This window comes from Notothenia rossii, assembly GCF_949606895.1.
Source record: "Notothenia rossii genome assembly, chromosome: 12".
NCBI lineage: Eukaryota > Metazoa > Chordata > Actinopteri > Perciformes > Nototheniidae > Notothenia > Notothenia rossii.
In genome coordinates, this window is record NC_136911.1 from 3,191,019 (window position 1) to 3,217,978 (window position 26,960).

A 26,960-nucleotide genomic window follows, 5' to 3' on the forward strand; every position below is an offset into this window, starting at 1 on the left:
TTACACAACAAATACAGCACTGTAGAGACATGGCCTGAATGAGGAAGCATGGTGATGTGCTCAAGTGTCATTAGTTTGAAAGTTTCTTTTTAAATGTCATGTTTCTTTGTGTGTGTTCAATAGGGACCGCGTAGAAGACAGGATTACAATGAGGAGTTTAGAGACACTGTGCGCTCTGTAACCTACTTTTAATGTGTCAACAGTGCGCAGCTACATTATGAGAGACGTTACGATACGAGCGGGATATTTTTGCATTTCTGTGACAGGCGTCAGTTCGAAGGCTTTCATCTGAACACTGGGTTTGTCATTCTCTCTCTCCGCTTCTTTAGAAAGCAGCGCTCACGAGGGAAGCACCGGCAACGACAACGATGGCAGCGTCTGTGGCAGCGACTCCGCCTTCTACAAACAGAGCGAAGGTGAGAGATGTGTAATTCAGACGCCATTATAATTAACATTAACTTCTCCAGTTTATAGCTGATCCTCGTCTGCGTTAGTAGCCATATTGCTATCCCTTAGAACGGGTAAGCTTTTATAGTTATTGCTCATTAATTGTTGGAGAGCGTTCTGCAGAGGGGTGTGTGTCCCATCAATGCTACAAAGTGAATTGAAACACATACAAAATTCATACGCACACACACACATAAATCCACAGATACACATTAAACTGCTGTCGAGAATGAAATGCACACACACGCACAGATAAAACGAAAGCCTCCTACAGACATTTAGTCTCACATGCTGGTCAATGCACTAATTTCAGATTTCACCTGTCTCCCAGTGACAAGAGGAGTTTATGCAATGATCCAGATCTGCTGTTTAGCGCGTGAGAAGCCGTGGGATCCGTGTGTTTTTATTACATAATATTATAATTACATTTAGTGGATGCTTTTATCCAAAGCAACGTACAGCAAGTGCATTCAACCATTAAGATGCAAACTCAGAAAAACAAGAATCCCACGAGTGCATTAGTTTTTAATAAGCCCAAACTTCCTAAGTGCTACGCAGAGAAGAGAGATGAGGTTTTTATTCATAATGATTGTTTTAATTGGCCGAGCTGCAGAGGAAACAGGTTTTCACTCTGCGGTGTGGATGGTTAGACTTTAACTGCAGTGTTTTAATGGACAGTAATAGTATGTTGAAATGTTTTCTATTAAACATGTGTTGCAGGGGGGTCTAACTCAATTTCATCACGGGCCACATCAGCATTATGGTTGCACTCAAAGGGCCGGTTGTAACTTAAAGGCTATATAAACATACATATATAAATATTTAATAATGTATTATATTACTTTATTGCCTTTGCATTGGATTAACATTTTGAAAAAAAGAAGTGACATTTTGAAAAAAAAGTAACAATTTTAAGTCAAATTCTGAGAAAAAAGGCATATTTTGAAGAAAAAAAGTCAAATTCTGAGAAAAAGGTCAAATTTAAGATGCATTGTGGGACATGTAGTTTATGGACATCGTGCTTCTGTAAATCGGCATGTAACTGTATAATAAACATTAAATTCTTTCAGAGCGCTTGTCGGCCACATGAAATGAAGTCGCGGGCCGGATTAGGCCCCCGTGCCTTGAGTTTGACACCCCTGATCTAAAGAGATAAACACATTCTAACTTCAGTTAAACTAGGAGTAACATTTGTTGAAATGTCGCGACTTACGTACAACTTTTGAGAACAAAACCAAATACTCATGCATATGTTCACCAAATAGTGGTTTTCCCTCTGAAATGCTGAGATGCATTCACTTAAATATGTTTTTAGCCCAGCAGGGGTGTTCAATTAATTAATTAAAGTCTGTGCAAAATATTGTTCTTTAATATCCATTCATCTTGTGACCCACGAGAGGGGCTGTAATACAGCTGTGGTTAACTGTTTGATCACAGTGGGAGTTAAAGGCGGAGGTAGTTCCTTTGTTAGTCGCAGTACTGCAAAAGATACTCTGTTACAAGTCCTTCATTCAGAAGCATCAAAATGGACTATAGTAAAAGTACTAATTATGCAGAATGGCTCATTTCAGAATCATATATACATAATTGGTGTGTGTGTGTGTGTGTGTGTGTGTGTGTGTGTGTGTGTGTGTGTGTGTGTGTGTGTGTGTGTGTGTGTGTGTGTGTGTGTGTGTGTGTGTGTGTGTGTGTGTGTGTGTGTGTGTGTGTGTGTGTGTGTGTGTGTGTGTGTGTGTGTGTGTGTGTGTGTGTGTGTGTGTGTGTGTGTGTGTGTGTGTGTGTGTGTGTGTGTGTGTGTGTGTGTGTGTGTGTGTGTTTCAGGACACAGTATGGCCGAGACGCTCACAGTCGCCCTGCGTGTCGCTGAGGAGGCGATAGAGGAAGCCATCGCTAAGGCGGAGGAGTTCAGTGACAGCTTGGTGAGGAATCACTGCATCCCTCCCTCTCCTTCTGATTCCTCCCTTTCTCCCCCTGTCTCCCCCCTTCCCCTTTTAATCAGTCACCCTCTCTCTGTGTGCAGGAGAAGCAGAATGAGGCTCGATATCTGCAGGACCACAAAGAGGAACTCATAGAGGAACTCGCCACAACTATCGTACAAAAAGTACGTTGAGGAAAGTTTTAATTTCCCTTTCTGTGTCGAAGTGTAGTAAGCCTTTTCCAAATGTAAATGCACAATATAAAATGAAATACCATAAGCTAGGTCTCTCCTTGGTATTCACTTTCTTTGACATGACATTTTGTAAGAGAAATAGCACGGGAACACAGTCATTAAAGTTATTTCTTCTTCTGAAATTGGGATCACAGAACGACTTTAGCAAAGGTTAGCCTGACTTTAGTTAGTGTAGATTTACAGTAGGTTGATTGCGTCCTGCTTTAATTAACATGTGTCCGATATCTGAACTGTAAGGCAGTTGGTGTGTTACATTAAAAGAGAGTTCAAATGGAAACTGGATATTGGTTTTAAAGTTTTATTATAGAAAATGATTCATCCATTTGTGCAAATGTAATAAGCTGTAATGGGATTTAATTAGCATTTTCAGAGTTGCAATTATTATAATTTCTTATTTGAGTTAAGCTTGCAGCGTGCTTGCAAACCTTGCAGCTCTCAGTCCGACCTCTTTTTGTATACCTCGCATAATAAATATATATATATCTGTTCTTAATAAAAGGCTTGATAACATTTGCTCTATCCTTCTTCTTTTTTCTTTACTTTATTTATTGGGTTTTTTCAACAGCATACAGTTATTCTATCAGAGCATGTATCAAAGGTAGGTAAACAGATCTCCACTTTATAGAAAGATGGATAGAGTAACAATGTAAATACTGCTTAACACCAGAGGCCTGTACTACGATGCCGGATGTTCTCTTAGCCGGCTAACTTCAGGGAAAACTCTGGGTTTCCGGTCCTAGGAAGCTGGTTCACTTCTTAGCGGGCTAGATCTCCATGGTAACTGATACTGAACGGCTAGCCTGCTCCGGAGCAGGTTGGGTTCCAGGATAAGAGCTCAACTCAGCGAAAGCACTGCCTGCTGACCAATCAGAGCTCAGTGTGCAGAGTTCAAAGCGATCAAGTCATATTACAGGAGAAAGGAAATACAGAAAAGCTGCCGTTGCAGGAAAGACGGCCGGCAAACATCACCGACTGTGAACGTGAACATTAATAGAATATCACCTCCCATCTTCAGAGCAATCTGACTATTATGACATTAGCGTTAAGAGTTAATTATTAAATTATTATTAAGAGTTAAGCGTAACTAAATATCTGCCACAACATAAGTAACCGGATCAAAGTAACATTACGTGCAGTCCGCGGCACTGTGAGTACAGACGTCGATGTGTCCCATTATCATTCATATCACATCATAATATATCATATATCTCCTTATCTGAGTCAGCTGAGCCGTGTCTGGCCGTGCAACACTCACAGTGTCACATACTGTATGCAGAAGTATTATTTTAAGCAACACATTCAGTTGACGAAACACTCGAGACAAATGTAATTAAAGTCAGATGGTGTCTTAGACGGGGCAGTGATATCATAAACCTGTTAATGTACGCATTCAAACACTTGTTCTGTTACCAGCTGTATTCACCTTGCAGGTGCAGCTATGTGGCTTTGATCCTGGATAAAGTGTTTAAGTCATGGATGTTTGAAGTTTAACTTCTTCATACGTCTAATATTATAGTTGACTTTTCATTCAGGAAGTATGACGCTGCGCTGTCAGTACGCTTGTCCATGTTTGTGATTGGTCAATTGTTGCTAACCCCGCCCCTAAACCATGGCTTGAGTTACAGAGTTGACAACCAGCGTCGACTCGTAGGACCACTTAGCGAGAGCGCGTTTGTTTTGGATTAGTTAAACCAGATAACTCAAACATATCCAGGGTCTGTTGAACTGGATTTATTATACACAAACAGAATCAATAAAATAAATAAATCAATTAAATCAAATTAATTAATAAAATATAAATAATAAAAAATAAATAAATAAACAAATAAATAAATAAATAAATAAATAAATAGATAACCAGTCAACCAAAACAAAAATGTCAATAATGAAAAATAAATGTTAGTACAGCAGCAACTCCTCCCCGTGAGAACCCGTCCAGTGTCGGGACCCCTCCAAAATGCAAAAGTGTAATCAAGCTCTATCCTTCTTTATTCCCTCTCTGCTCAGATCATCCAGAGGAGGAAGCGCTCGGAGATGCAGACAGAGTACGACTTTGTCTGGCCGCAGCCTCAGAATCTGATCCAGTCCGGTGAACTCGCCTCTCCGTCGCAGCCTCAAGCGTCTTCACAAGCCCCCCAGGACCCTCTGAAGACCTCCTACTCTCTGTGGGTCAGTGATGAAATCTGCTCAAACAAACAAAAAAACACAAAGAAATGTCAACCGGATCCGGTGAAGTCCCCACAAAGCTGTGCTGTCAGCGCGTGCTCACCAGTTTCTAAACTCTTTGCAAATTTGGTTTTAAACAATAGTGGTTTGGTTTTCTTGCTTCGTTTCACAGTTCAAACAGTGGAGGGTCTGTGTTTCGTTATGTGTTTCTAAGCCACTGTCTCTGTGTTTGCCACGTTTAAAAAAAACACAGGAATGTTGTGTTTGGCATGAATCGTTTCAGTGGCACCCAGGAGACAACCTCCGCATCTGAAAAGTGAAGCCAAGTGTCTAAAACCTGATTTTCTTTCTCATCTCCAACACTGGTTATAACATAATTCAGGTTGTATAGAAGTCTATGATATCTTCTCCTAAAAATATAATGTTCAGCTCGACTAAGTGCCAACCTCTCATGTCAGTGCTGCTTTCAAAACAACTAGATGGTGGCGACCAAAGGGACTACTTCCTCTTTTATACAGATTATAGTAGACTGTAGTGGGGATGATGTGGTCTTATTAAGGGTTGCATTTCTCTTCGGATCTATGATGAGTTAGAATTCCTTTATTTTGTCCACTTAATATTTTTGCAGGATTCAGGTATTCTCCATAAAAGTCCAAAAAGTTGACAATGATGTGGATTTTCATGCTTTTCTAGAAACATATTCAAACAAAAAATGTGTTCAGATTGTCTAATTTAGAGGATTCCTCAGATTTGGTAGACAGAACACGTGCTGCTCTTTCGGTTCATCTACTGTATGCTTCAGGGAAAATAGCCCACTTAGCAACAAAATAGACCCCCAGGTGCCTGGCTTAGCTTTTTCCTTTAGAAGTGTTTTACAGTGGATTCTTCCCTTAAGTTGGCAAAGCCTTACAAATATTACAAATGTGTGCCAAGTAAATCCAAATCCACAGAATACCGGTTTCACTTAATGTTCCAGGTTTGAAAAAAACTACACAGAGGGACTCACTGAGGTGTATAGTACACACACACACACTCACACACACACACCTGCCTTTCACTACGAGTCAGCGGGGACTCCTGCAGATTTGTCATGGTCCCGTGTGTGAGCGAAGCTTCAAAGCTGCGCGCTCCCCTGGCCTCGCCGTTCTGTTTCCCGCTGTTTCACTCAGCGTAGATCAAAGTCCCGTGAAATACGTGGGGATCCCCCTCCCCCCGACACACACACACACACACAGACACACACACACACACACACACACACACACACACACACACACACACAGGATCTGTTTATCAGCTCTCTGCACACACTAAGACACCAGACATGCAAACACACACCCAAATCTGATCTGCCTCAACAATGATCCTTAGAGTAATCTGAACAGTGCATCCCATCCGTTCTACAAACGTATATATTTTCTCTTCTGGTCTATATTTGAATATGCATGTACCTTTAGTACTTTAACTTGGATGTTAAGTCGTAGGAAAGACCGACTGTTCACCAATGAGATTTAAGTTTAGCTTGTGCACATGAATGAGCTTTAAATCCCCTCCTTATTGTTCCTTTCATTCCCAGTGGAACAGCTACTGAATCTACACATGCATGTGTTTCTGAGAGGTGTATTGCTTGATACACCTGCATTGACTCCTGGGCAATAGCAATGCTAAATGTCACTATGAGTTAAACAAAAACAACAAAGCAAAATAAAAAAATGAAATACTATAAAACCATCAGATACATGGGGAAAAGCAGGCAGTTAAAATGTCTTTTTAGACTGTTTTGTAAGATGGAAATCGAATTTGTTGACTCCAAATCTTTAGGATGAAGATCGAATTGACAAGATGAGTAAGAATAGACCTGTTAATCTGCCTTAAAGTTGAAGGGAGCAGGCAAAATGTCTTGCTCTAGTTTTTTTGCTTGTTTCTTTAATATAAAAACACGTTATGATCCGAAGACTTCCACAACATTTCTCTCACAGATGAGTCTCTGTTTTCTGTTTTGCTCTTTAGTTTTTGTCTAGCTCCCCCTGCTGGTGGGATTGTTGACTCACAGCCCCAGCTTTACAGATTTCTGCCCAGACAGGAAGTAGACTAGCCAGCAGGGCTTCCCTTTATATTATGTAATTACTGTAAGTGGATATTATATGTGACTACTGCCGCCGTCGAGGCAGTTAAACCTGTCTGCAGCTGCTCAGACTCAAGTCAACAATGATCCTAGATACAGACCAGACTGATTTACTACTTTACATTTCCAGAGTTTAAACATTTTATTTTCAGAGATGCCTGAACTCGCTTATTGTTTATATCAGCAGAGGTGCATGCATTTGACTTTTTTTTCCTCACCAATCATATTTCTGTGTGTGTTTTACTGTGTTTTTTCTACAGCGTTCGCGCTCAGCGTTCTCCCTCACCAGTGACGACTCCCCAGAGAAGGGTCTGGAGGAAGAGGGGGGGGCCCGGGCCGGTGGAGGAGATTACACCTCTCTAAAGAGGGAGGGCAAGGCCACAGCACTCCCCAGCTGGAAGAGTGTGGACCGCCTGGACAACTCCAGTAAACATCACACACACACACACACACACACACACACACACACACACACACACACACTCACACTCACACTCACACACACACACTCTGGATGCAGATGTGAGTATGACAAATAGGATGCACAATAAAATCAATCAATGCATATCAGTTTTATTTTTCTCCCACAGTGACACACACACACACTCACACACACACACACACACACACACACACACACACACACTCACACTCACACTCACACTCACACACACACACACACACAATATGACAAATAGGATGCACAATAAAATCGATTAAAGCATTTCGGCTTTATTTTTCTCCCACAGTGGCGATTGGTTTTTGCAGCAGGACGTATTTAAGACAATAAAACACAAAAAGCCCACAAAGGGAACATCAAGCGGGGAGAGGGGGGGGGGGCTTAATGTTTCAGGCCCCAGGACGACCTTCTTATTGCTGGAAAATATACAACGTGGATAAAGAAATGTCTGTATATCTGCCCTATTCAAACAAGCTACCCAACACTAGAGGTCATTATAATCAAATATATGATACGTATTGGAAGACAGCCCCACCATGTCCTTTTCAAATTCAAACTGAAATTGAATTCAGTTTTTCTTACTGGTGAGACATGATGTGTCATTCAACTTTAGGAAGTTTAACTTATAACTAAATAAATAAATGATCTTCGGGGTTTCAATAGTTGAACGATAAGAAGTCAAGGGAGAAATGAATGTTAGTACATGTGTTTTATTGTTCATCTAAGAAATATCAACCCTTAAGCCTGATCTAAATTAAGGTTTAGCCTGGATAATAAATGTGCTTTCTAAATGTATCTGTTTTGTTAAAGGAACTAATAAACATGATTCTGGCAAAACTATTTAGCTCAGACTAAGAATCAATCATCAGAATAATTCTTCACAGCTCAGTAGACGCTTTAATATTTGCTCTTCATCAACAGCACTGATAAATACATGCGCAATAACTCACTTACTGACTTGTTTACATTTCTTACTGCCTTGACCGTATAGTTCTTGTATTTTATGGTAATGTTGTATTGTTTTGTAAGCGTACTGTTCAATGTATCATAGGTCCAAATTATAGTCACTTTATATATCTTATATTAAAAGTTTTAGCTTTTATTTGATACTTATTCTGTCTGTTATGTTTGATTGCACCATCGGGAATGCTTGGAATCTAATAAAAGGAATCTAATCTAATCTTTAAGTAGTCAGTGTCAAACAGCCTACCCTCAGAGTGCAGTTCTGTCAGTGTGTCTGAACTTCCTGTCCCTGCAGGTGCGTCCTCGGTGCTCCAGAGTCCGGACGGGAACTGGATCGCTCTGCACAGCTCCCAGCTGTCCCGGCCCAGCCTGCTGACCAAGAGGAAGAGCCTGGTGTTCAGCGCGCTGGAGAAGGAGTCCGGCGTGGTGTCGGCGTACGCCGGGATGGGGTCCGACTCTGAGCCGGACGACGAGGGCGGCTGGGGGGCGGCGCTGAGACAGTTCAGGCGCAAAATGTCCGACGAGACGTACTACACGGACTCTCAGCACGACCCCGAGTGGACCTACACGCAGCACCTGCCCGTCACCTCCCCCTCCTCCGGCCAGTACACCAACACAGAGACGCTCAACTCGGACTCCGAGGCCTCGTCCGTGCTGTCGGCCTGTCCCCGGAAACCCCCCCAAAACCTGCTGAGGAAGAAAGGACCCCCCCCCGACACACACCTGCACCCCCCCCACCAGCCGCTGTATCACCAGAACCTCTCCCCGTACCCAGTGCCCTCAGAGGCCCTGGACGTCAACTTCAACCCCAAGGTTAAACTCAGCTTTAGTTGTACTTACAACTACTTTAATATGTGTGGTGGGAATTTATTTATCAGATGTAGATACAGGATTAAACATTCAGCTGTCTTTTTCGTACTTTATTTCTTGCAAGAAAGTTCAGTCAGTCACACAGAGAGCATATAGTCTGCAGAGTGAAAGACGAAGAATATAGTTTGGGTTGCATATTTAAACACAGAGAGAGGAGAAAGGGGGGGGGGGGGAAGCTTGGTGATAATGAAGGAGAATTCTGGGCGTTAGGGAGGCCGTATCAGGAAGTTCTCAGTTCACACTGTTGGTGCACACAGAGAGTAACTAACAACACTGCAACAAATCTTCTTAATACGGAATTTTCCAAGCAGCTAAGAAGTGTGAGAAGTAGTAAATATAGATAAACATTACAAAATAAGAATCACACAATGATGTTTGATTTGTTTTTGATCTGTATTTTTGAAAATTATGTAACTTTTTTAAATCTTTATTATATTATAACTTAGTACTGTCTAAGCTGTCTGTGGCTCTTTCCTGCTGTAACGCTGCAAATTTCCCCTCTGTGGGACTAATAAAGGTATTCTGATTATTAAAGTAAGTAACTTTCCACTAGTGAAAATCACTAAAACTCTCATCCAGTGCATGTTTGTATACAAAGTAAAGGAAATACAATCATTTCAGGGTAAAAAGTACTTTCTGAAATGTGAACTATGGCATTGAAAAAGGAAATACTAAAGTTGAAGTGTGATGTGTGTTCCCAGGTGACGGGGGACAGCAGCGAGGCGGAGGAGAAGCAGATCGACCCCGTCAGGAGGTCACGGAGACGCAGGAAGAGCAAGAGAGAGTCTTCTTCAGAGCAGAGAGCTGCAGGGAGCCACGCTCAGTCCATATACCCTCTAGCTCAGGTACATCACACCTGCACTCACTCTCAGTCCATCAGGTACATCACACCTGCACTCACTCTCAGTCCATCAGGTACATCACACCTGCACTCACTCTCAGTCCATCAGGTACATCACACCTGCACTCACTCTCCCTCCATCAGGTACATCACACCTGCACTCACTCTCAGTCCATCAGGTACATCACACCTGCACTCACTCTCCCTCCATCAGGTACATCACACCTGCACTCACTCTCAGTCCATCTACAGGTACATCACACCTGCACTCACTCTCCGTCCATCTACAGGTACATCACACCTGCACTCACTCTCAGTCCATCTACAGGTACATCACACCTGCACTCACTCTCCCTCCATCAGGTACATCACACCTGCACTCACTCTCCGTCCATCTACAGGTACATCACACCTGCACTCACTCTCCCTCCATCAGGTACATCACACCTGCACTCTCTCTCCGTCCATCAGGTACATCACACCTGCACTCACTCTCCCTCCATCAGGTACATCACACCTGCACTCACTCTCAGTCCATCTACAGGTACATCACACCTGCACTCACTCTCCCTCCATCAGGTACATCACACCTGCACTCACTCTCCGTCCATCAGGTACATCACACCTGCACTCACTCTCCGTCCATCAGGTACATCACACCTGCACTCACTCTCCCTCCATCAGGTACATCACACCTGCACTCACTCTCCGTCCATCAGGTACATCACACCTGCACTCACTCTCAGTCCATCAGGTACATCACACCTGCACTCACTCTCAGTCCATCAGGTACATCACACCTGCACTCACTCTCAGTCCATCAGGTACATCACACCTGCACTCACTCTCAGTCCATCAGGTACATCACACCTGCACTCACTCTCAGTCCATCAGGTACATCACACCTGCACTCACTCTCCGTCCATCTACAGGTACATCACACCTGCACTCACTCTCCGTCCATCTACAGGTACATCACATCTGCACTCACTCTCAGTCCATCTACAGGTACATCACACCTGCACTCACTTTCCGTCCATCAGGTACATCACACCTGCACTCACTCTCAGTCCATCAGGTACATCACACCTGCACTCACTCTCCGTCCATCAGGTACATCACACCTGCACTCACTCTCAGTCCATCAGGTACATCACACCTGCACTCACTCTCCGTCCATCAGGTACATCACACCTGCACTCACTCTCAGTCCATCAGGTACATCACACCTGCACTCACTCTCAGTCCATCAGGTACATCACACCTGCACTCACTCTCAGTCCATCAGGTACATCACACCTGCACTCACTCTCCGTCCATCAGGTACATCACACCTGCACTCACTCTCAGTCCATCAGGTACATCACACCTGCACTCACTCTCAGTCCATCTACAGGTACATCACACCTGCACTCACTCTCCGTCAATCAGGTACATCACACCTGCACTCACTCTCAGTCCATCTACAGGTACATCACACCTGCACTCACTCTCAGTCCATCAGGTACATCACACCTGCACTCACTCTCAGTCCATCAGGTACATCACACCTGCACTCACTCTTAGGCTTTCCTGACAGATTCCTAAGACAAAACGTTTGGGCTATCGTAAAGTATCACATTTAATTGTACATTGTTTATTTGTCTTATATTACTCTATTTGTATATAATTAACTAATTTCTGCATTTTACTTGCACCATGGTGTCCGTTGCACCATTCTCGTGCACTATGCTATTTCTATTTATTCTTGCACTCTTTTAATGTTGTAAGTATGTTGTTGGTTGCACAGAAGAAGCCTGGAACTTCAGATTTTAATTGTAACTATTGTGCATATGACAATAAAGCCTTTTCAATCTGATCATTTCCCGCTATGCCATTGGGAAGTGAAGTGTGGAATAGTGATAACGCAGTTCAGGCCATCTGATTGGATTAGATTACTTTATTGTCATTACAAAATGCAAGCACAGTGAAATGAAATGAAGGAGGGTCTAACCAGAGTGCAAAACAGTCAGTACACAATTTATCAGTAGTATGTACAAAATAAATGATAAGAAAATAGATGGGAAATGTATAAATAAGAATAAATACACAGATAACAATAAATACAGTGAATACAGCACACAACAACAACAACAACAACAACAACGAGGCAGTAGGGGACAGGGTGGGGCTCATGGTCAGCAGTCTGAAGGGAAGAAGAAGCTGTGCGTAGTCCTGATTGTAGAAGTCATTGAGTCGTTTGCACCCTTTGTTAAATAATGAGCATGATGTATTACTTGTTGATGATGTATGTATGTCTCTTTGTCGTCGTCCCCCCCCCCCCCCCCCCCGAAGGAGAACACTGGTTTCCTCCTCAACGCTCTCCTGAAGCGGGGCCTCAGTGAGGAGCAGTCAGTTCCCGACCCTGTGCCATCAGCTGCACCGGACGCCTTCAAATCAGACGCCATGACCCCTGAGCCAGAGGACTTGGACACGGCGGCTCCAAATTCAGCGGCCCCCAGCCCTCCACAGCGCCAATCTGTGGCCCCGGGACCCCCGCCTGCAGACTCTCTGGAGGAGGAGCTGAGGGCCAGACTCAGCCAGCTGGTCAGCAGAGCAAACAGCAAAGACTGCAGCTCGTCGGAGGAAGAGGAGGAGAGCACGAAGAGGACGATAGACACCGAGAGACAGAGAGGAAGTGACAGACTGAGTGAAGAAAGAGAGGAAGAAAGAGAGACGGTGGAACAAGGGAACGGGCCGGAGGAGAGACTAATAAAGAGTCCTTCAGAGAGGGAGGAGAGGAGGTTAGAGATGGGGGTCGAGTGTTTGGAAGAGAAGGAAGAAGAGTGGGAGCCAAAGAGAGGAGACAAGAGACAGAGTAAGAGACAACACAAGAGAGACGCTGAGAAGGAGGCGAGGAGGAGTGGATCCAGCGCCAGTTCACCTGCTGTTACTCCATCCTTCCAGGAGGGGGCGCTGTCAGACAACCAGGTGAGGAGATCAGGAGGAAAACACTCGTCTGCTTCTGTCTGTCTAACTTTCTCAATAACTCTTCATCCTCACCTCCTTCATCCTGTGTTTCCGTGTTTCTCTGAGCTTCCCTTCTTCTTTGGTCTGTCTGTCTGTCTGTCTGTCTGTCTGTCTGTCTGTCTGTCTGTCTGTGTGTCTGTCTGTCTGTGTGTGTGTCTGTCTGTCTGTCTGTCTGTCTGTCTGTCTGTCTGTCTGTCTGTCTGTCTGTCTGTCTGTTTCTGTCTGTCTGCCTGTCTGTCTGTCTGTCTGTCTGTCTGTCTGTTTCTGTCTGTCTGCCTGTCTGCCTGTCTGTGTGTCTGTCTGTCTGTCTGTCTGTCTGTCTGTCTGTCTGTCTGTCTGTCTGTCTGTCTGCCTGTCTGTGTGTCTGTCTGTCTGTCTGTGTGTCTGTCTGTCTGTCTGTCTGTGTGTGTGTGTGTGTGTGTCAGGAGGAACAGCATGACTTGGAGCAACAGCAGAGGCTTCAGTTGCTCTCCTCTCTCTTGCAGCAGGTGAGATATCAGCGTGAAAGCAACAGAATTCTGTCATGTCTCGTGCAAACCCCCATTATCACACACACACACACACACACACACACACACACACACACACACACACACACACACACACACACACACACACACACACACACACACACACACACACACACACACACACACACACACACACACACACACACACACACACACACACACACACACACACACACACACTCAGGAGTTATATTGGACGATATCTATCACAGGAAGTCTGTAATGGATATTTTTAATAAAAGGCTCAAAAGGTTAGAGTGGTTTGAAGACACAAGCGCTGTGCTGTTCAGAAACTGCCTCTGTGCCATTGCTGCTTTCTTTACGTGCACGTTTTCATCATAGCAGAAGTCGTGTTCAGTAGCAAAGCAAGCAGGAGCAACTCAAACCATTACAAATACAAAATGAAAACAATTCAGCAACTCCCAAAATCAAATGTCCAAAATCTGAATGTTAGCTGGCAGTGACATTTGAAAGTTGAAAATCAAATAACGTACTGAATGCTGTTGATATAAAAAAGAAACATTTCATAATCTGCTTGTAAAATCAACGATCCATTAGTAAGTTAGTAAGTATATTCCCATGAATGTATTGAACAGTCATACCCACACAAAGGCAGGTCGATGGACTTATAAAACACACACACACACACACACACACACACACACACACACACACTTTGACAGGACCTTCCTTCTGTCACATCAGAGGAGGGGGTCGATGTTGGTCGTTATAATGGCCTCTGTGAGTAATGCTGGTCTTTAACAATATGTCTGATGACACATGTCCCAGTGAGATCTGTTCCTGCTCGGTTTTGAGGGGAATAAAGAAATGACTGATGACTTTGATATTTGTGACTCATCGGTATACACAGATAAAGGCTTTCAAATGGAATATCAGACAGAAATAAACACTGAAATCACAGACTAATGTGTTGCTTAAAAATAAATATGGCTTATTTTTGTATGCACTCGGGAAGGCGGGTGAGCACTGTGCCGTCCCTCAAGAGATGATGGATCTGAAACAAAAAAAGACTAGAGGGAGGTCGCGTTAACCGAATATATTCCATCTATGACGGAATTCTTTTGACAATGACGGAAAAATCTGAAAGCAGTCCGTCATTTTTACGGATTAGAACAAACTCAGAACAGCGCCAAAGTTTCCCTGCAGCAGGGCTCCGGTGCTATGCCCTTATGTCGTTTCCAGACCTAACTATGCCGCACAAATCATTGAAATGTCTGGGAGTTTATGCTTTACGCTGTGGCGCGCTCCCGCGAGATTCAGTGGTCATGCATAACACGGCAAAACACCGGCTGGCGCTAATATTTCTCGAGCCCCCCAGTCGGTTGTGTACAGACCGACGGGTAATAATGGATTTTGACGGAAATGTTACGATCCTGTCCGTCAAAATGACGGGCAGCGAGAAAGTCTAGCGCAACCTAACCTAAACCAACTTTATGCTAACCAAAAAGCTGAGGAGAATGTTGGTCTGTTGCTCTTGACAGAAATACAGTTGAAGTCTAAATTGTTAGCCCCCCAGGAGTTATTGAAAATGTTCCTAAAATTCTTCCCAATGTTTCCAGCATTGATAAAACTTGATATAATCAAACATTCACCAGTGCTAGCTTTTGGTACATTTTGGAAAATAAAATACGTTTTTAGGCTTGCTATATCAAATATAGTGAAAAATGGGTTGGTCAAAAATATTAGCCCCCAGGCCATAAATAGCCAATAGTGAACCCTTTCTGAGACACAACTGAAAACAACCTCTGAGAGTAGTTCTTTACAACCTAAGCGACGACTAAGAGCAGATTTTTTTATATTATCCCTCAAAATGTCAACATAATTTAAATGTTTCATGATGCCTTGCACCCGAACAAGGCTCCCTGTGCCTCAGTCTGCAAAACAGCCCCACAGCATGATGTGTTCTTACGGCCCGTCTACACTACAGGCATGAAAAAATCTTGGAGCTGGGCGTGTCTGAAGCTTGGCGATTTTTTGCGAGCAACCAATCACATGAATCTCCCGCCCCCGACATACAAAGCAATAGCAATGTTAAAAAGAAGTAAACTGGATATAAACTCTCCAAACAGGCGAAAAAACGATCAGTTTCACCCACTGTCTCTGCCACCTCCCTCCATGCCTGGTTCCTCCGGTTTGTATCCCGGTGATTTGCTACCGTAATATCTCGTTTGGAATATGAGGAAATGAACTGCGGTCTGGCTCTCCCAGCTTGCACGCGGTTTGATTGGCTGCGCTTGCACTGGCGGGATTTGCATAAACGGGATTTCATTGGCTGACGCCAAGCATCGAGCCTCAAAAGTTGAACATTGTTCAACTTTTGATGCCGATAGATGCTCGTGAGATGCTTGCAAAGCCATGCCATGCTCCCCACAATGCAGTTCGGCGAAGATTCAAAATCTTCTACGTCACCCCATTCAAGTGAATGGGCGAAGCGTTGAAAGCATTTTTTGATGCCTGTAGTGTAGATGTACCGTTACGGCCCGTCTACACTACAGGCATGAACAAATCTTGGAGCTGGGCGTGTCTGAAGCTTGGCGATTTTTTGCGAGCAACCAATCACATGAATCTCCCGCCCCCGACATACAAAGCAATAGCAATGTTAAAACGAAGTAAACTGGATATAAACTCTCCAAACAGGCGAAAAAACGACCAGTTTCACCCACTGTCTCTGCCACCTCCCTCCATGCCTGGTTCCTCCGGTTTGTATCCCGGTAAATAGTTCCGGTCGTAAAGAACCGGGTGATTTGCTACCGTAATATCTTGTTTGGAATATGAGGAAATGAACTGCGGTCTGGCTCTCCCAGCTTGCACGCGGTTTGATTGGCTGCGCTTGCACTGGCGGGATTTGCATAAACGGGATTTGATTGGCTGATGCCAAGCATCAAGCCTCAAAAGTTGAACATTGTTCAACTTTTGATGCCGATAGATGCTCGTGATGCTTGCAAAGCCATGCCATGCTCCCCACAATGCAGTTCGGCGAAGATTCAAAATCTTCTACGTCACCCCATTCAAGTGAATGGGCGAAGCGTTGAAAGCATTTTTTGATGCCTGTAGTGTAGACGTACCGTTAGGGATGAAGGCCTCTCCCTTTCTTCGCCAAACATGAGCAACATCCATGTGTCCAAACAGTTCCAGTTTAGTCTCATCAGACCAAAGCACAGACTTACAAAACTCATCTTTACCTTTCCAATGTTCACGGGCAAACCTCAGTCTAGCTCTGATGTGTGAGTAAAGGGCTTCTTCTGGGACGATGGCCCGGAAGCCCACCACGAAACACATTTTGATTCCCAACCCATTCTTACAAAAGTGATCCCTAAACTAGCTTCTACTGTTCAATATTATAACTCAATTACATGTTATCTATAAAGCCCATTATCACAAATCTCTCAGGGGGCTTTATAATGTGTACATTATATTTCATGCATATGGAATAAATACATAATATTGTTTTAATGAATTAAATAACTGCGCTTATATTCCCGTGACTCTTACCTTCTTCACCAACTTGTATGTCAGCTAAATTATGTTTTAAATACACATTATGTTTATCTTCAACTTTAATAGTGGAGCATGTTTGATCTTCATGTTCACGGCCCTCTTACCAAATATCAATCTTTCCTCCATCGATCAACCCATGTCGATATCTCTGCTTCAGTCTTAAGATCAGTGCTAATGTTATAATGTGTTGCCTCTCATCTCATTACATAAACACACGGATCAATACTCGCTGATCAAAGCTTCAGCCGGTGATCCATTCATTATTGAATATGATCCGTCTCTCTTCTCTCTCCTCTCAGTGTTTTCATCTATTCAGAAACGGGCACGGCAGCTTTCTTCACTATTTATATCATTAGTCGTCAGAGATTTGGAGGCAGGCATGGATTCAGAGGAACAAGCTGCTCCAGTAAACAAGCAGTGAACAACAATGAATACACATGTTTTTGTTTTTCTACTTCTTTTCCAAATGACTAAACTGAGCTCGTGATATTCAACAAAACTCCATTAGGATGTTTACATTTTAGTTTTTTCCTTAGTCATACAATGCAGGATGTGATTCAATGCCTGATTCCTCGGATGCAAACTAAACGCCATGATTGCTACTACACAGTAACACGAGGCCTTCTATTCACAAGCATCAAAGCCTCCAGATGTAAAAGATCCCTCCTTAGGCTTTGTCTTAAAACCTTTCTCACTTTCGGTCCTCCTCCATCGCTGCTGCATTTCTCACGTCCAGTTCTTTGTTCTGCACCTGCGTACCTCACAACAGCTGATTAAAGACCAGCAAGTTTCAAGGCTTTATTTTAATGTGCACATTAGCTTCACCCCAAGTGAAGGAGTTCAAGTATCTCGGGGTCTTGTTCTCGAGTGAGGGAACAATGGAGCGTGAGATGGGTCGGAGAATCGGAGCAGCGGGAGCGGTACTGCAGTCTCTTTACCGCACTGTGTGACGAAAAGGGAGCTGAGCCAGAAGGCAGAGCTCTCTGTCTACCGGGCCCTTCCTACCCTCACCTATGGTCATGAAGGATGGGTCATGACCGAAAGAACGAGATAGCGGGTACAAGCGGCCGAGATGGGTTTTCTCCGCAGGGTGGCTGGTGTCTCCCTTAGGGATAAGGTGAGAAGTTCGGTCATCCGGGAGGGACTCGGAGTTGAACCGCTTCTCCTTCGTGTCGAAAGGAGCCAGTTGAGGTGGTTCGGGCACCTAGTTAGGATGCCACCTAGTAAGGATGCCACCTGGGCGCCTCCCTAGGGAGGTGTTCCAGGCCCGTCCAGCTGGGAGGAGACCGAGGGGTAGACCTAGAACCAGGTGGAGGGATTATATCTCTTCGCTGGCCTGGGAGCGCCTTGGGACCCCCCAGTCAGAGCTGGTTGATGAGGGGAAAAGAAAGTTTGGGGCTCTCTGCTGGAACTGCTACCTCCGAGACCCGACCACGGATAAGCGGGAGAAGATGGATGGATGGATGGATGGACATTAGCTAGTGTAGATATGGCAATGAAAAACGTAGGTCACAGGCTCCTCCACTGTGCAGCATATAGAATGTTTTGAGAGGTGCAAGTGAATACAAATACAATTGAAATAGTGCAAGAAGAGTCTATAACTCGAGCTGCTGATTAGAAAATGCAAAAATAAACTACCTGTCAACTATGAGATTAATTGGCAGCTTTTTCACAAATCGATTAGATGGTGAAAAGTGAAAAAACGTCTTCAGAGAACACATCAAATATTTTCTGATTCCTGCTTTTTTAAATGTGAATTTTCTAATGTTTGTACTCTTCTATGACGATAAACAAAATATATTTGAGTGGGGGACATGATAAGATTATTTGAAGGACATCATATCGGGCTGTCGCAAACTTTAACACCTTTTTATGATATATGTTAGAAACCATGTAAAATCAACATGTCATTTATTTGCTCCCCTTCCATCATCAAATGTGTTTGCCTACTCGTATCTTGTAAAATCCTCTGGCTTCCTGAAAGATGTTTTTCACTATCTCTGACGTGGCCTACTTTTCTCCACACATGCATCGATTCATTTTGCTCTCAACGTCTCTTAAAAGGTTTCTCAGAGTATCACTGCGTCTGATGTGTGTGTGTGTGTGTGTGTGTGTGTGTGTGTGTGTGTGTGTGTGTGTGTGTGTGTGTGTGTGTGTGTGTGTGTGTGTGTGTGTGTGTGTGTGTGTGTGTGTGTGTGTGTGTGTGTGTGTGTGTGTGTGTGTGTGTGTGTGTGTGTGTGTGTGTGTGTGTGTGTGTGTGTGTGTGTGTGTGTGTGTGTGTGTGTGTGTGTGTGTGTGTGTGTGTGAAGCAGAAGTACTCGGCGGCCTCTCTCTGCAGCATCACCACGGAGGTGCTGAAGGTGTTGAACGCCACAGAGGAGCTGATCGGAGAGGCAGGAGGAGAGAGTTACAGCCAATCAGAGCCCCTCAGCGCCCCCCCCGTGTCCAACAGCTCCGACACCCGCCAGCTGGACCAGAAGCTCACCAAGATGGAGGAGAACGTAAGCACCTTACCGCCAAATGATAAAAGTAATGTTATCTGAAGCTAAGGCCCAAACACTCACAGCAGAATGAGGCTACTTCTTAATCTTACAGCTAGAGCAGCGGTTCCCAACCTTTTTCAAAAGTTCTGATTGGTCGAGTCAGAACATGTGACACGTTGTTAATCCAGTAGAACAGACCGCTGTCAAGGACTGTAATGGCCGTTGCTAAGGAGGATCAAGAAAGAGAAAGGAAAGGAGGTTCAAATAAAAAATAATCTTAATAATGAACTGTTTCCACACAAATCATAATGTTTTGCAAATTATTTGGCGGCCCACTTGCAAAGCGTTCGCGGACCACTAGGGGGACGCGGCCCACAGGTTGGGAACCGCTGAGCTAGAGGGCATAAATTCATTGGCAAGCTTTGGGCTTGGTTTCAAATCAGTATCTCTTGGAGAAAAGATAATACATCATAACTCAAATAAAACAAAACAATTTTTTTTTTTTAAAATCAGTTTTTCTGTCAGTCTTCGTAAATATACAAAACCGTACGATCAAATGCACACGTTTACCTTTTTCTAGACTAGCCATGGGGATATGATCCTAAATTTAAAAAAGTCTGAGGCAACCATGAAGTTGTTAACATCTGTAGGACAATATTAAATGTCTCTAGTTTTGCTCAGTTTACCAGTAAATGTTTGCAGGATCTATTTGTGTGTAGGGAGCGGTTTGGAACTGGGCCTAAATGCTTGATCTGCTTACTTATATATATTTTATTATATATGTTGCATTGTTGGAGGAGCTCAGATCAGAATATTGCATTTCTACACTGTAGCTTTGTGCAGATGAGAATAAAACCGTTGAATCTTGTCCTCTGCTCCCCTGAGCAGGTGTACCTGGCTGCAGGTGAGGTGTACGGCCTGGAGGGGGAGCTGGGGGACCTGGAGGAGTGCGCACGCAGCATTCAGAGCGGCACCAGCGACACAGAGCTGTCCTTCCTGGAGGACCAGGTGGCCTCTGCTGCCGCCCAGGTGCAGCACTCTGAGATACAGGTACTGGAGAGGAGGGTCCTGCAGTTTGGTTTGGACCATACATGACCAAATCACAGACTTTCAACGCAATACAGTTTATTTAAAAGAAAACTTCTAATTATGTTGAATTCAATTGTGCTTCCTGTTAAGTTTTTTTTTTTCACGACACTGTGTCTCAGGGCATCTTAATATTTAAGAACCTATTAATGTGTTATACCAGATTAACGGGAATAATCTCAGCTAACTGACGATACTAACCATTTTTACCAAAACAAAACACAAGTCTCATAAGAAGCATCTAAATCACCCCCGAGCGAAAAATGCTAACGCTCTTTGGCACAGAACTCAAGATAAAAGATACCCTTATTACTTATCGTAGCTGCACGTACAAGATATCCGATTAAAGCTGAGGTTCCACAGATTATTTAGGTATTAGTATCATCACTGAGTGATCCAAACTCGCGACAGGGGAAGCAAACAGACATCACAACACGTACCTTTACGGAGCTTTTACGGGAGATCGTCTCACCGTAGCTGTCAATCTGATCAAAAGACGTGTTCAACGGCATTAAAACGAGAAAAAACGCGGCTGAATCGGTTAATCCATAGGTTGATAATGTTTCTGTGGATTTGAAAAATTATTTATAATCCATAATTCCATTTGTATGTAAAAATCGGAGAGTAAAAGTTAGCTGCTAATGGTAGCCACCAGAGTTATCGCAGCTTCCGGTTTTGGCTATGCGGCAGTCTCACACACACACGACCAAATAAGGAGTATGTGGGAGTTCCCCTCGATTCCATTGGCTCTGACGGTTAGAGAGAGATGTCAATCAGCAAAATCGAGCAAGGGGGGCCAGAGATAGGTCAAATCCACCCAAATGACCCCAGAAGTGGGTTTTTTTTGCTAAATCTCTCTAAAAAGGTCAAATTTCACTTGTTTTGCATCAATCTTGATACAGGGTACTTATTATATGTTGTAGTTTGGATTCCTAAAGCTTTTAGTCTACTAACCCATCATCCAAGGGTAGTTTTCACTATAAGTAATTATTTTGGACGGACACAATAATTTAATTTTTTTTGACTGTGTTCAATCTGAATTTACTTTAAAATAAAAACATCTATATTGATTCTGACACTTCTACATTCAACTCACAGGTGTAACCTTGCTTTGAGAAAAAAGATTATTAATTGAACCCTTTTAGAAGAGAAGATATGGTCATTTGTTCTGGGAATGTAATTTTCGAGCCTGAGACCTGAAAAACAGGCTCGGGGTTTAACAGGTTTTAAGGCGAGAAACTATAGGATTAGAAATTGCTCTTCATGCACTGGTTCATTTTCAATTATTCCTCCATAACAAGTCTTCCTTCAGACTAGTGCAAATTAATAAATGAGGTTTTAATGATACTAACTTTGTCTATTTGAGACTGTAGGTTTCCCTTAATCTCACCAAAAGTTAGCATTAGATGATGCCTCATTCCAATATATAAATATAACATCTCAAAAACCATGAACTACAAAAAGCAATTGTCTGAATGTAACTCATCAGCTGGGGAAGTTTCGCCCTATTCACCTCAAGTGTGTGTCTCCTCTTCAGATTTCGAACATCGAGGCGAGGATATCCGCTCTGAAAACAGCCGGGTTGAATGTGAATGTCTGCAATCATTTCTCCAAGTTCAAACCAAAGGCCAAGGTAACTCGAGTGACTCTCCAACACAGTTGTATATCTCCATGGTCTTCACATTTGATCATAAAGTATTTGGATGAAGTGAATAATACCAGTACTCTGATTACAGCCTCAAACCCTGGACTCATCACGCCATCAGAGGAGGAAGCTCCCTGCCCCCCCACTGAAAGGTACCTAACAAGGTTTACTTTGCACAGTACATACATATACAAACTATTTGCATGCACACATTCATTCGGTAACATGTAAACAATAAGATAACATATATAACTGTGACAAATCTAAACCTATATTGAAATACAATTATTTTTCGAGCTGTGATTAAATGCCTGATTCCTCAGCTGCAAACCAAAAAGCTTAATTGCTATCCTCTTGCCCGCAGGCTGCACAGTAACAAGAGATCTTCTATTCACTGCATCAAAGCCTAAAGATCTAAAAGGTCCCTCCTGAGGCTTTGTCTTAAAAAAATATTCACATTCTACCCTCCTCCATCTCTGCTGCATTTCTTACGTCCAGGTCTTTGTTCTGAACCTAGTTACGCCACAACAGCTGATTAAAGACCAGCAGCGTATGTGTTTGTGTTGCTGCACAATGGTAGCGCACACAAGCTGCTGATTAGAAATGCAAAAATCACCTACCTGTAAACTGTGAGATTAATTGGCAGCTTTTTCACCCAATGATTACTTGGTGAGAGTAACGTCCTCCGATAACACACAACAAATGATCTGATTCCTGCTTTTTAAATGTGAATCTTCTTGTTTTTGTACTCCTCTATTTGCATGCATAGATACATTTGGGAACATCTAGTACTATATTGAAATAAGCATACATCTTCTGGAGTACTTTTCAGAGCTGTGTTGTTGACTAAATTACCCAAATGGTTGAATACATTTACTGCGTTGATGTTCTATCTTCTGTTCAGTGAGCCCTCCACTGTACCAGTCATGGTTAGGTAATGCAAAATGTGTCTTCAACCATGCTAGCTCACACATCATCATGGCAGACTCTCCTAAACACAAACACGCTCAGTGTGTGTGAAACAGCTGCAGATGGGGAGTGAAACGAAAGGCACTTTTATTCATCTTTAGTTAACATCACACATTTTACGCTTTGTCATTGGCGGCTGAAAGGATGTGAATACATCTGCTCGAATGAGACTAAGGAACTGAAAAGCTCCATTAGATGTAAGGCTGTTGTATCAACCTACAAGAAGTCGGTTCCCTTTTTCATATCGGTGAATGGCCTTTTTCTGTTCGTCCGTCTCGATGTTCCCTTTAGCAGAATCCGCACAATAGCTCTGATTCAGGGTGGCTTTTTCATCTCCAAAGCCAGAAAGCACGCTGGACAATGGGGCAAAATCAGTGACCGAGACATGTTATCATATCGCTGGTTCCAGCTTAGCGTGTGCTTTTAGTCTGGCCATCATACACTATGCACTAAATGTATGACTGGTAAAGACTGTCGTGACTTTTGGACATGTGTTCATCTGAATCATATGTTATTCATAGTTTCTCTTTTTTCTCTGGACAACCCGTTTCTCTGCTGGATGGAGCTTTATAAAGTCCTACTTTTGGGATAATATTATGTAACTTTTCCACATTAAAATGTAAAACAATTGGACCCCCGTTATATATTTGGTTGAGTTGTTTACTTCTTTCAGTAAACCTAGAGAAATCTGTAATTGTATTTACGTTTAATTTGGTCTTTGGTAAAAGCAGTGTATCCTTTTGAAGATTTGCCAGCGTTACGGTTGTCTGCGAGATTATGAATTTGAACCCACATTTGTTTACAATAAAAGGTAGATTTTGGTACTTTTAAATATACATTTTAACCCAATAAAGCTTTTTTATTGGATGTCTGGATCTTAAGCTATAAGATAAATAAGATGAGAAACTGTCTGTCTGCCAAACTGCCGTGGAGAAACACGCATTTTAAATATTCAACTCCTTTAAACAGTATGCAAACAGTTTAAATCGCCGGCTGTGTTTGTTTTGGGAAAGGAGGAGACCTTTGGGGTAATTCGGCTTTAGATAACAATGTCCTGGACTATGAACATTAAAGAAAACCTGGTCTTGTATGTCTTCCATTTTCTAATAATTGCTCCCACAGTTGATTTCTTCACACCAAGCTGCTTACCTATTGCAGATTCAGTCTTCCCAGCCTGGTGCAGGTCTACAATTTAGTTTCTGGTGTCCTTTGACAGCTCTTTGGTCTTGGCCATAGTGGAGTTTGGAGTGTGACTGTTTGAGGTTGTGGACAGGTGTCTTTTATACTGATAACGAGTTCAAACAGGTTCCATTAATACAGTTAACAAGTGGAGGACAGAGGAGGCTCTTAAAGAGAAGTTACAGGTCTGTGAGAGCCAGACATCTTGTTTGTTTGTAGGTGACCAAATAATTATTTCACCGAGGAATTTACCAATTAATTCATTAAAAATCCTACAATGTGATTTCCTGGATTCTTTCCCCCCATTCTGTCTCTCATAGTTGAGGTGTACCTAGGATGAAAATTACTCTCATCTTTTTAAGTGGGAGAACTTCACAATTGGTGGCTGACTAAATACTTTTTTGCCCCACTGTACATGTAAGTTGCAAACAGATGAGTATTACGGATGTCCTTTCAAAGGTTCAGGTGTTTAACAGTCTTATCGCCATTGGGAGTACCATATTGTTTATTAAATGCAGTTTTTTCTTTTGAATTTCAGAGAAGTTGGAGCCAGAGCAACAGGTGAAAGTGTTTCGGCCGTAGTGACAGTCAGCAGCACAAGGAGTCCCTCAGGGCGGTTTCAGAGCCCCAGGGACGGGCCCCTCTCATCCAGTGCCTTGACCCAGTGTCCGCCTCCAGGCCAATCAGGGGCCAACACCTGCCCTGTGACCCTAACAGCACTCTGTCGGTACCCTGTCAGTCAAAAACCGGCAAAAGAGGCAACTGGCTCTCTCGTCTTTTCCATGAATCCTCCATTTCCTCACTTCGTAACATAAAGCAAGGATAACTCGACAGTCTCTGCCTTAAAAATCTGCAAACAATCCTCATGGCCCTGGAAAGAAAACATCTGTACAGACAAGAATAACTCTCATTCCCCTTTTCTATCTGTTTGCAAGAGTATTGTGATTTACTGTACAATGAAGACGTGGAAAAATGAAGTGAAACTTTCTGTGATCCAGTGTTTTATACTGCATCCTCTTTCTCAACAGGTGACATGTCAAACTCTAAGCCCCCCCCCTCAGAGCTTTTATGGATGATTTCCACACACAGCTATCAGATGGTAATCCTCATTGGGGAATGATTGTAACACCTTTTGATATGTTAACCATTTTTAATAAGTTATGCACTTGCCAGAAAATAAGGGTTAAGATACACAAGGTATCAGGGCCACGACTGTTTTCGTCCTTCCTTCCTAACTAGAGGGCTAAGAAGGAAAAACAAAGCACATTTGAGAAACCATTTATCCCTTCTTTACGGCCTCAAATAAAGTAGTTACATGATTGGTATTGGGAATTAACGTTTTGACTAGATTTACAGACAAAGATCCAAACTACAGTAGAGTTTGTACAGTTAGCCTGTTAGCTTAGTTTAGCATAAAGACTCTAGCTTGCTAGCTTGACTTCACAAAGGTTATGATATTAGCAGCACTTCTAAAGTTCACCTTTACATACATATACATATAGAGATTTATATTTTTGATTTAACTGTACAAAAGATAGACATATATTGTTCCGTCAGACAGAGCCAGTCTAAATGTTTCTCCTGAATTTCAGTCTTTAAGCTAAGCTAAGCTAACTAGCTAATTAACTTCACAACAAGGCTACAGACATTCTCATTAAATGAAAAAGTGTATTTCCCATAATGTCCAATTATTCTTCAAACACATGTCGAGGAAGTGCTTTCCCAATTATTATTATTAAAGCTAAGTAGAAACACACACAGCCTTAATGTGAGAGCTATGGGCTTTTACATTGAAACGAGTGAAACTAATGTCTGAATGTCAGACAAACTCAGCTCAGGTCTGACATTCAGGTTTGCCAACTTCCCCCTGTTCAGTATTCTTCAACCCAAAGCCATTTTCTTTGTTTACTTTCAAACGTTGTGGCTTTTTTTTTTTTTTTAAACAGAAAAGTATTTTCATGTTTTAACCTTTCGCTGTGTCATGTCCAAACTTTTGTGTTGCATTCATTCAATCTTGCAAAGATTTTTTACATAATGAAGTCACATGGGCTATAAAACAAATGCCATGAAACCATGATTTTGTTACAAGCAATTTATTTTTGTACTTACTGAACGTTTTTATGCAATATCACTGATATAAGTACTATTGCACATTGAAGGCTTTATTCTCTACTCAAAGGAGCCCTCCTCAGTCGGTTCTATCTCACTCTCATGACTCAAAGTGCTTGCAGTGTACGCCTGCATTTACCATTTGATATGACGATGGTAAATAGTGCAAAAACACGGGTGTCAACAGGCATCTTTGGAGCGGCTAGTACACACTGTATTTGTACTCCTTAAACACTAGATTTGAGAATACTGCCTTTTCATTTTTGGTTGTTTTTCTTTACTCTGTGACCACTTGCATTAGTCAGATTCTCAGTTAGCCATGCATACGGTTGTCAACGTTTCTGCAGAGTTGTTTTTCCTGATGGACTGCTTGAACTAACAAAGGTGTG

General features: G+C 42.8%; 1 protein-coding gene across 5 annotated transcripts; it reads left to right on the forward strand.

Moving 5' to 3' along the window:
* The first annotated feature begins 329 nt into the window (after positions 1–329).
* Positions 330–26,401, forward strand: myripb (myosin VIIA and Rab interacting protein b). 5 transcript variants are annotated; one of them, XM_079662050.1, is made up of 14 exons: positions 330–416; positions 2,269–2,366; positions 2,468–2,548; positions 4,625–4,786; positions 7,169–7,334; positions 8,627–9,144; positions 9,903–10,046; positions 12,377–13,012; positions 13,477–13,539; positions 19,410–19,601; positions 20,472–20,633; positions 22,207–22,302; positions 22,406–22,466; positions 25,001–26,401. In XM_079662050.1, exons 2-14 carry the CDS (start codon positions 2,277–2,279, stop codon positions 25,042–25,044), a joined length of 2,415 nt encoding a protein of 804 aa, XP_079518176.1. In that variant the 5' UTR covers positions 330–416; positions 2,269–2,276; the 3' UTR covers positions 25,045–26,401. The 5 variants fall into 5 exon arrangements, with proteins under 5 accessions (XP_079518176.1, XP_079518177.1, XP_079518178.1 ...); XM_079662051.1 differs by having other exon boundaries at positions 19,413–19,601; XM_079662052.1 differs by lacking the exon at positions 13,477–13,539.
* The last annotated feature ends 559 nt before the right edge of the window (positions 26,402–26,960 follow it).

Coding starts and splice junctions, on each gene's coding strand:
- myripb (XM_079662050.1), top strand. CDS start 2,277: ATGGCCGAGACGCTCACAGTCGCCCTGCGTGTCGCTGAGGAGGCGATA. Junction 7,335..8,626: donor GGACCGCCTGGACAACTCCA/GTAAACATCACA, acceptor CTGTCCCTGCAG/GTGCGTCCTCGGTGCTCCAG. Junction 13,540..19,409: donor TCTCCTCTCTCTTGCAGCAG/GTGAGATATCAG, acceptor GTGTGTGTGAAG/CAGAAGTACTCGGCGGCCTC.